This window comes from Peromyscus eremicus, chromosome 1 (genome assembly GCF_949786415.1).
Source record: "Peromyscus eremicus chromosome 1, PerEre_H2_v1, whole genome shotgun sequence".
NCBI classification, from domain to species: domain Eukaryota; kingdom Metazoa; phylum Chordata; class Mammalia; order Rodentia; family Cricetidae; genus Peromyscus; species Peromyscus eremicus.
The window spans coordinates 15,520,886-15,530,561 of NC_081416.1; the positions used below are offsets into that span (position 1 = coordinate 15,520,886).

Genomic DNA, 9,676 nt, shown 5'->3' on the forward strand with positions numbered 1-9,676 from the left:
GCTGATGCTATGCATACCTGAGCAGCCACCCAAACTTAGGACATCTGGGTTCTTGCCATCACTGTCTTGTGTGACCTTATACAGACTGACCTTTGAAGAGCTCATTCTCCTCAACTATTAAATAATAAGACTTAAGTATCTTTGCCGGGTTTGGCTTGCTGCAGCCGGATAACATTAATTACTATCTATGCAGCACTTCTGACATGACATCATGCAGACTCTAAAACCTTGATCTCATTCTGATACCATTTGCCTCTGGGGTGTTCCATCACGGAGGAGCCCCCCAGGGAAATGTCTAGCTATCTGCTCCTTAACCTGCTCCTCCTCCAGGGGTTCGTCCTGAAGCTAAGCCAGCCTTGAGGAGGCCGCATTCCCTCTCCTCTCCGAGTGAAGACTCAGGCTTGAATCCATTCCAGGATAAACTTCTCCTGGCCAAGAGATAACACAACTTCAAGGTGACAACCAGGGAGGCCTTTTAAAAGTCCTCCTTCCCCGTTAGAGTTGCTGAGTTCCTCCACAGCTGGCCGTCTGCCGGCACCCGCTACCATGTGGGAACTCGTGTGTCTCTCGCTGCTCATCCTAGCCTATTTCTTTTGGCCCAAGCCAAAGACATGTGATGCCAAGTTTCCCAGGAGCCTCCCATCCCTGCCCCTTGTGGGCAGCCTGCCGTTTCTCCCCAGACACGGCCACATGCATGTCAACTTCTTCAAGCTGCAGAAAAAATACGGTCCCATCTATTCTCTTCGTCTGGGCACCACACCGACCGTGATCATCGGCCAATATCAGCTGGCCAGGGAAGTGCTCGTTAAGAAAGGAAAAGAATTCTCCGGTCGGCCCCAGATGGTAAGCAGTGCCAACCCTCCTCCTCCTTGACCCCTGGGGTTGTACAGTTCGTAATTTTTCCAAAACCAGACTAACAGGGCCATCCCCTCAGACCCTACCCAACCTCTAAACTGGGAAGGAGGAATTAAAGGGACACCTCTTGAATGGCCTGTCCAGCAAGGTGGTGCAGGAGCCTGCAGAGTTAGGGGGGCCCTTACTCCACTCACCTTCCCCTCTATTATATGACAGTTGTGCTAGAACACACTGCCAAAGCCCGTAGCCCAGACCCAGCGCTAAAGTTCTCCTTAAGTGTGACTGTTACGTTTGCTGGGAGATAGGGGCAGTGATTGCATCCTCCACAGGAAGATGCTGGGAGAAGCAGCTGGCCTCTTGGGGGGCTAAAGATTGCAGTTTCCCTGATCAAGTGGCTTTGGCTCACAGATAGCTGGGGGGGGGGGTCTTGCAGGGGGACAGGGGACAGGAACATACAGTAGTATCTCAAGGCCTCTGACATCACTGTGCTGACTGTTGAGTAGCCAACCTACAAACACCACCCATGCTCCCATGACCCTGCTGCAAGGGTTCCCCTGAGCACCCCAATAAAGCACAACTGGCCTCAGCTTTGAGCAGGCCAAAATTGGTTCATTTCCCTTGGCAAGTCAGCCAGAGTGGCCTGCCCCACTGCCGGGCTCCCCCAGATTTGGTTTCCTCTCAGAAGCAAGAGAACAAAAGAGGCTGGCCGGATGGGGGTTTGGAGGGTCAGGGATGCAAGTGGGTGACTTCAGGCCCTCGTGCTTTCGGGGGTACCTTTCAGAGGAGATAGTTCAACCTTAAGTCCAACTCAGGAGGGTAAAACATGTGCTGTCTTCAGATGCGCGTTTGAGTGCACAGGCCAGCAATCCATGCCTGGATTCTGTGACTTTAGCAGCCTGGCAGTGTTGGGAAAGATAGGCAAGTGTCTTGGTCTCCCTGTCCTGCTGCGGGCCGCAGGAATATATCAGAGAACTCAGCTGGTTATGGCAAAGTCACTACCTGGAGGAATCAGGGAATTCCTCCAGACGAAGCCAAATCCTAAGGAGTTTTTGGTGTTACTTGGCTTGTTATATATCAGCTGTATTCTGTTATAAAAATCATGTGTGCCTTCACAGTTTTCCCAATTGACTTTTCCCTAAGAAGGGCTAACAGTGTGGACTGATCACTCTCTGGACACACACATTCCAGGCATTTGGAGAACAGCCTCAGGAAACGCTTTCTCTGGAATCAGATATCTCCCCTAGCCATTTTCAAGGACTAAAGGGGACACCACCCAGGTGGTCACCCAATTTCCGAGGGCTAACAGTGATAACCACCCACAGGCGAGTCTCCTGACTTAAGGTAAATTCCACAAGGAGACACTGCCCAGGTGGTCACCCAATTTCCGAGGACTAACAGTGATAACCACCCACAGGCGAGTCTCCTGATTTAAGGTAAATTCCACAAGGAGACACCGCCCAGGTGGTCACCCAATTTCCGAGGACTAACAGTGATAACAGCCCACATACAAATCTCCTGACTTAAGGTAAATTCCACAAGGAGACACCGCCTAGGAGAGGTGGACGTTAAGTAATAAATAGCTTTACCCAGTTTAGCTCGGACCCTCCCTTTTATATACCGGGACTTCCAGGGCACGAGGGAGAAGAGAAAAGAGAATGGAAAAACTAGATGGGTAAGAACTTGAGAGGAACAAACTGAGATGGGGAAGAACTAGATTGAAGGGCTAGAAGAGAGGACTAGAGGAACGAGATGGAAGATGAGGAAGAGCCAGATGGGGAAGAACAAGATGAGGAAGAGCCAGATGAGACAGAAGGAGACGGGAGAGGAGCTGATAGGGGAAAGAACTAGATAGATGAGAACCTAGAAGGGACAGAACTAGATGAAGGAATTAAGATAGAACCTAGAGGGGACAGTAGATAAATATAGAGAAATCAGGCAAGAACGGAGTTAGACATGAGAGCAGAATAGAAGCTGTGCAGAGAGAGAACTGTCACAGAATAATAAAGTGTATGAACTAAGGAGTTTCGTGTACATAGATTCATTTCTTTTTATCAAAGATTAATTATCAGCTGGTTGTAGATTCTTCCCGGACCCTGGGAGGGGACTATCGAGGGGCTGGACCCCCTTAGTCCCCGATACTGTCCCTAGGACAAGCACACCTAGCTTGCCCCACCCATAGCTGCCTCTCCTGGTCAGAAACCGAAGCAGAGAGGCCCAGAAGGCACCTTACTAATAAACGGAACCCCAGAGCTCTTGCATTCAAATCAGCGTTCCTTCTGTCTCCTCACTATACTGCCTTTCGGGACTGTAAGGAGGACTTTAGGGCCTTCCTGGGAGGAGGCAAGTGGGGCTGTTACAGCATGCAGGTAGGTCGAGGGAGAAGCCTGAGAGTTCCAGGGCTTGCCTAATAATTCCTACAGCCTTGCCTGCTCTCCCAAGGTGACTCTAGGCCTCTTGTCGGACCAAGGGAAAGGTATCGCCTTTGCTGACTCTGATGGCTCCTGGCAGCTACACCGGAAGCTGGCACTCAGCTCCTTTGCCCTCTTCAGGGATGGTGACCACAAGCTGGAGAAGATCAGTGAGTGAGAGGCTAGCCCTGGGGCTGGGGAGCTGGGAAAGGGTGCTGGATGGCTGGGGCCGGCCATTCCTTAGCGGCTGCTGCCATCCAGTGGCCGTGGGCTCTCTATGCCCTCCCTGGATAAGTAGACCCAGGTGGAGAGGTGGTGTCGGCTGATGAATTCCTCCATTTCGCATTCCCTCTCTCCTCAGTATGTCAGGAAGCCAGCTCACTGTGTGACTTGCTGCTCACCCACAATGAGGAGTCCATAGATCTGTCCCAGCCTATCTTCACGTCAATAACCAACATCATCTGTGCCGTCTGCTTCAGCACCTCTTATGAGAACAGGGATCCGATATTGACCACCATACAGACCTTTACAGAAGGCATCCTGAATTGCCTAGACAATGAAAATCTGGTGGACATTTTCCCTTGGTTGACGGTGAGACTGAAGTCACCCCTCTCCACTTCCAGATCCCACTAGGACAGTGTCCTTAACACTTTCAGTTTCCATGGCCATCTTTCTCATCCGACTCATCCAATAGTCATCTCTATCTCCTCTGCCTCTTACAACCGCACACACTTCACTGGCAAACTACCCTCAAGGCAGGCTCTCATGTAGCTCAGGCTAGCCTCAGATTGCTTCTGTAACTGAGAATGACCTTGAAATGTTGATCCTCCTGCCTCCGAGTCTCAAGCGCTAGGACTATAAGCCTGTACTATGATGCCTTGCTGGGTCTCTTTATAAATCCTGTATCTTAATATTCATGGCTCTTACTATTTTCCAATTACCATGTGCCAGCAGTAAGAAGCCTGTGTTAGTCACTGGGTCCTCCTGGACATGTCAAAGTATCCTCTCGGTACAGACAAGAAAAACAGGCTGAAGTTAGTTCAGGGGCTTGCCTCCTCAGTCACGTCTGTCCTATGGGCAGGCACACAGCTGGCAGGGCTTAGTTTTGAACAGAGAAGGGGACGAGGGGTCCACCCTGTCCTCCACTGTCTCAAGTTGTCCTTCTTGGCCACGGTAATCTTATTCTTTTGTCATCTAGCCTTCCTGACAGAAGGTCCAGGTCTGCCTCCAGGAAGAATTCTAGCTGGATAGATGGATTTGACATTTCCTTCTGTTTCCAGATTTTCCCCAATAAAACCTTGGAAAAGATAAAGAGACACGTTAAAGTTCGAGAGGAAGTACTGATTGACATGTTGGAAAAATGCAAGGTGAGTGACAGAGGCGAACTGAGGTTGGAGGCGTCATGAGAGCAAGCCTGGGTACATTTCGGACACTGTAAATCTCCAGCCGGGCGGTGGTGGCTCATGCCTTTAATCCCAGCACTCAGGAGGCAGAGGCAGGCGGGTCTCTGTGAGTTCAAGGCCAGCCTGGGCTACAGAGTGAGTTCCAGGATAGGCTCCAAAGCTACACAGAGAAACCCTGTCTCGAAAAACCAAAAAAAAAAAAAAAAGAAAAAAGATCTCCAGAGCCTGGCAGGGGGCTGACACATAATAGGCTACCACTAGAAACTGACTTATTAATGAATGGGAGCGGGAAAGTAAGAAATTGAAAAGGTTCCTAGAAGGGACACAGAGGAGGGCCCAGGGCTATCACTACCTCTACAAACCCACAGGTCCTGCTCAGCCCCTCTCCACCCTCAAGGAACCTTGCTGTCTCTAGGCTAAGATGGAGTGTGGCAGGGATACTGGAGGTGGGGCTCCCTCCTCATCCTCATCTCTCACTGTCTCTCATTCCAGGAGAAATTCAACAATGACTCCATCTCCAACTTGACGGACATTCTGATACAAGCCAAGATGAACGCAGATAATAACAACACCACTGATGACCAGGGTTCATTTTCAGATAGACACATCCTTTCCACAGTGGGAGACTTCTTCGGGGCTGGTATAGAGACCACCACCTCTGTGTTGTGTTGGATTGTGGCTTTCCTGCTACACAATCCTGAGGTGAGTGTCTCCTCACTCTTCCTATAGAATCCAGCTAAGCTCCATTTTGGGGGTGTGGGGCGCAACACCTGGAGCCTTCTGTGCAGATAACCCTGCTCCACCTCTCACACAAGCAACGGCTGACTCTGACCCTGGGTTAATGTTGTCCCATCTTCTAGAAACAAAGCATAGGCTACAGAGTCATTACTGGATAGAATCTGTCAGGGCTGTTCTGGGTGTGACCACTGGGTTCTGCTAAGCCTATATCGCTCTTAGACTTGAACAACTTGATCACATGACCTTGTTCTGGTCCTCAGGTGAAAAAGAAGATCCAAAAAGAAATTGACCAGAATATAGGTTTCAGCCGCACACCAACTTTCAATGACCGAAATCACCTCCTCATGCTGGAGGCCACTATCCGAGAAGTGCTTCGTATCAGGCCAGTGGCCCCCATGCTCATCCCCCACAAGGCTAACATTGACTCAAGGTATGCCTTGCTGGGGATGGCTTTCTGTATGCTGTGAATGTGTTGCTCTGATTGATTGATAAATAAAACGTTGGTTGGCCAGGCAGGAAGTATAGTATAGGCGGGATAAGCAGAGAGGAGAATGCTGGGAAGTGGAAGGCTGAGTCAGGAGATGCTGCCAGCTGCCACCATGAGAAGCAAGATGTAAAGATACCGGTAAGCCACGAGCCACGTGGCAAGGTATAGATTAATAGAAATGGGTTAATTTAAGATGTAAGACCTAGCTAACAAGAAGCCCGAGCCATTAGGCCACACAGTTCATAATTAATATAAGCCTCTGTGTGTTTACTTGGGTCTGAGCGGCTGTGGCCTGGGCAGGACTGGAGAAAACTCCAACTACAAAGCCTTTCTTCCCAAGACACTCAGCCTAAGATGCAGCCACTAGCTAGCCTATTTTGTCCCCATCCATGTTTTACCTGCCCTTAGCTGCTGATCAACCTATAGTCAAACAGTGGCTGCTGTCAATCATCCCACCCTAGCCACCATAGCCACTGCATCTGCCTCCCCTGATATCCACTGACTAAGCTGCAGATCCATCTGGCTTCCCTCCAAACTTCCCGCTGCCCTTAGAGACACAGGTCTGGGCTGAAGGACAGGGTGCTCAATGTTCCAATCTCATCAGACAGCTGTAGTACATATTCTCACACACACACACACACACACACACACACACACACGCACGCACACGCACCAGCTTCCAAGGCACATCCGTGTACTGACAAGCACAAATGTCCACATACATAAATAAGGTTGGTAGGCACGTGCTTGACGAGTGGATAAGGCTGGATCCAGGTGCAATCCTGGCAGAAGCCAGAAGCTAAGGAAAAGGAGGGAGTGAGAATGAAGGCCTAAAGAGGCCTTTCCCCCAGTAGAGACTTGAGGCTGAGCAGGAAGGGGAAGACAATATGCCTTTTTCTTCACCTTGTCTGGGTCAGCATTGGCGAATTTACCATCCCCAAGGACACACACGTAGTCATCAATCTGTGGGCCCTGCATCACGATGAGAAGGAATGGGACCATCCAGATCAGTTCATGCCTGGTGAGTGTCTGTCTTGCCCCTCCTGGCTCCTGGGCCACACAGCCAGCCTGGATTTTGCTCCACTGGGCCAGCTTGCCTTCCTTCCCATTAGAAAATTCCTGGCTGCATCCCCATTGGCCTGTTGCCATTTCCATTCTCCTGGAGACTGTCCCCAACTCCTCAAAGCTGGACTTTGCAACTCACTCTTCAAATTACTTCTGTGAAAGCCTGCAGGCATCTGTCTCCCCAGTAGGCCTGTCCCTCTTTTCTTCGGTGGTGGCATTTTCTCCTGGTGAGACGTCTTCCTCTCTCTCTCCATCCTTCCTGAATATTTGATTTCCTCGTGGCCTAAAAGTGGGTTGAGATCCCCTGGGCAAAAGCTTGGCTGCTGGCTGATGCTTCCCTCTGTCTCCAGAGCGCTTCTTAGACCCCACGGGAAACCATCTCATTACACCCTCGCTAAGCTACCTGCCCTTCGGAGCTGGGCCCCGCGCCTGCATTGGAGAGGTTCTAGCCCGTCAGGAGCTCTTCCTCTACATGGCCTGCCTGCTACAGAGGTTTGACCTGGATGTGCCAGACGATGCGCCGATGCCCTGCTTGGAAGGGGACCCCAAGGTGGTCTTTCTGATTGATCCCTTCAAAGTGAAGGTCACAGTGCGCCAGGCATGGAAGGATGCCCAGGCAGAGGTTGGCACCTGGAGGCCATGACTCATGTCTCCTGGTCCCATGCTGTGCAGCCCACAGCACAAAACTAGAGGTGCTGCCCCTACTGACTCCTACATGCCTCCTCCTCCTCCCCCCCCCATTTTCTAGTGGTTTAATCTAGTTAGGGTGATATACCTAAATTAAAGATTTGCCAATAAAAGTCTCTGAGCTGCCTATCATTTACTCATTTGCTTACTCATTCAGTCAACAAATGTACTTATTTATTTCTTTTGTGTGGCAGAGAGGGACATTTCGTGTGTGTGTATGCGTGCGCGTGCGCGTGCGTGTGTGTGTGTGTGTGTGTGTGTGTGTGTGTGTGTGTGTAAGTATACTCACAGGAGTTGGTCCTTTCCTTCCACTATGTAGATTTCAAGGATAGAAATCAGGACACCAAGTTTGGCAGCAAGAACCTTTACCTGATGAGCCATCTTGCACACCTCTCAAAACATTTTATTGAGTACACTATGTATGCCATTCACTGACTCGGGACACTCACTCAGCCTGTGTGGGAGGCACAGGGGAACCAGAAATGTTAAACACACAAGGTTGTCCCTTCAAAGGGAGTGATGCATATAATCTGTTATCTGCCCAGAAGGCTGGGGGCAGACATAGTTAATAGCCTGGTGACCCTTATAATATCTGTATAGTCAAGACCACACCTAATTCTCCTCTAGACCATTATTGTGAGCTTGTCAACCTATAGACCCTATCTTTATGGAAGGTGTCACATGTAGTCAATCTATAGACCCCATCTTTATGGGCAATGTCACATGTACTTTGCACAGATTTTCAATGTAGCCATGTCTCAAGCCTTATTGTGCACATGGGATTAGGTTAATCATTACCAGAAAAGTTTTCACCGAACTGTGCTGTGCTTAAATATGCCTAAAATAAACTACTTGGAGCTGGGTGGTGGTGGCACACGCCTTTAGGCAGAGGCAGGAGAATCTCTGAGTTCGAGGCCAGTCTAGTCTACAGAACGAGTTCTTGGACAGCCGGGGCTACACAGAAAAACTTGTCTGGAAAAAACAAAAACAAAAACAACAATAAAAACAAACAAAAACAATTGTACTTGGGGTCAGACTCCCCAGGTGTGAGCCAACACCGGCTACTTAGTCGTGTTGAACCAAACTACTTTCTCAGAGACATCACACACACACACAAGCCTGGTAACATTTTAGAGAAGACAGACAGAAAAATGAGAATGTCAGACTTCTAAATGCTCTGGAGTCAATGATACTGGAGACGTTGTAAGAGAATGGTACATCGGGGAGTGGCCACTTGAAACAAGGAGCCTGGGGGTGAAGGTGAGGATGTGGGGAAAGGGACAGCTCTGGAGGAGAAGCAGATGAAATGGTCTCAAGGTCACCATGACTGGCAGGGGGCGGGGGGGGGGGGGGCCTCTGGTGGGGCGGCACAGGAGACAGACCAGCTCCTGTGGGGCCTCTATAAGGAGCTCGGGGTTTAACTTCTATCCCAAACACACAGGAAGTCCCCGGCAGATTATAAACATGTGAATGAAACAATGTAACTAGTTTTGTTTTCAGACAGTGTAATGCGAATTCCTAAATGGTCTTTTAAAAAAAAAACAAACCCGGAGCCAGAATACTGGGGTGAACGCTGAAAGATCAGAGAGACAAAGGAATAAACCACCTCTTACCTCTAGGACTTTCCTCAGCTGAAAGACTGTGCTTCCTGTCTCCTCATACCTTATATACCTTTCTCCACCCACCCATATCATTTCCTGTCTCAACCTTCCTAGTGCTGGGATTAAAGGCATGTGACTCCTAAGTATGGGGATTAAAGGTGTGTGCCATCACTGCCTGGCTTCTATGTTTAATCTAGTGGCTTGTTCTGTCCTCTGATCTTCAGGCACATTTATTAGGGTACACAATATATCATCACAAGACAGGGTTTCATATAGCTCAGGCTGGCCTCTCCCTTGCTATGTGGCTGAGGCTGGCCTTGATTCTCCTCCATTCACCTCAAAAGTACTGAGCTTACAGGCTCACCCACATCATCACCTCCAGCTTAACTGTCATTATGGAAGCTCCTCCTGGTCGCTTTGTGGACAGTTAGG

The 9,676-nt window shown here is 49.6% G+C and overlaps 1 protein-coding gene across 1 annotated transcript; it reads left to right on the forward strand.

Moving 5' to 3' along the window:
• Window positions 1–338: 338 nt before the first annotated feature.
• LOC131895679 (steroid 17-alpha-hydroxylase/17,20 lyase) lies at window positions 339–7,695 on the forward strand. Its single transcript, XM_059246164.1, has 8 exons — window positions 339–843; window positions 3,295–3,433; window positions 3,625–3,854; window positions 4,544–4,630; window positions 5,159–5,368; window positions 5,665–5,834; window positions 6,809–6,912; window positions 7,307–7,695. The coding sequence occupies exons 1-8, from the start codon at window positions 547–549 to the stop codon at window positions 7,597–7,599; spliced, it is 1,530 nt and encodes a 509-aa protein (XP_059102147.1). The 5' UTR covers window positions 339–546; the 3' UTR covers window positions 7,600–7,695.
• Window positions 7,696–9,676: the final 1,981 nt, after the last annotated feature.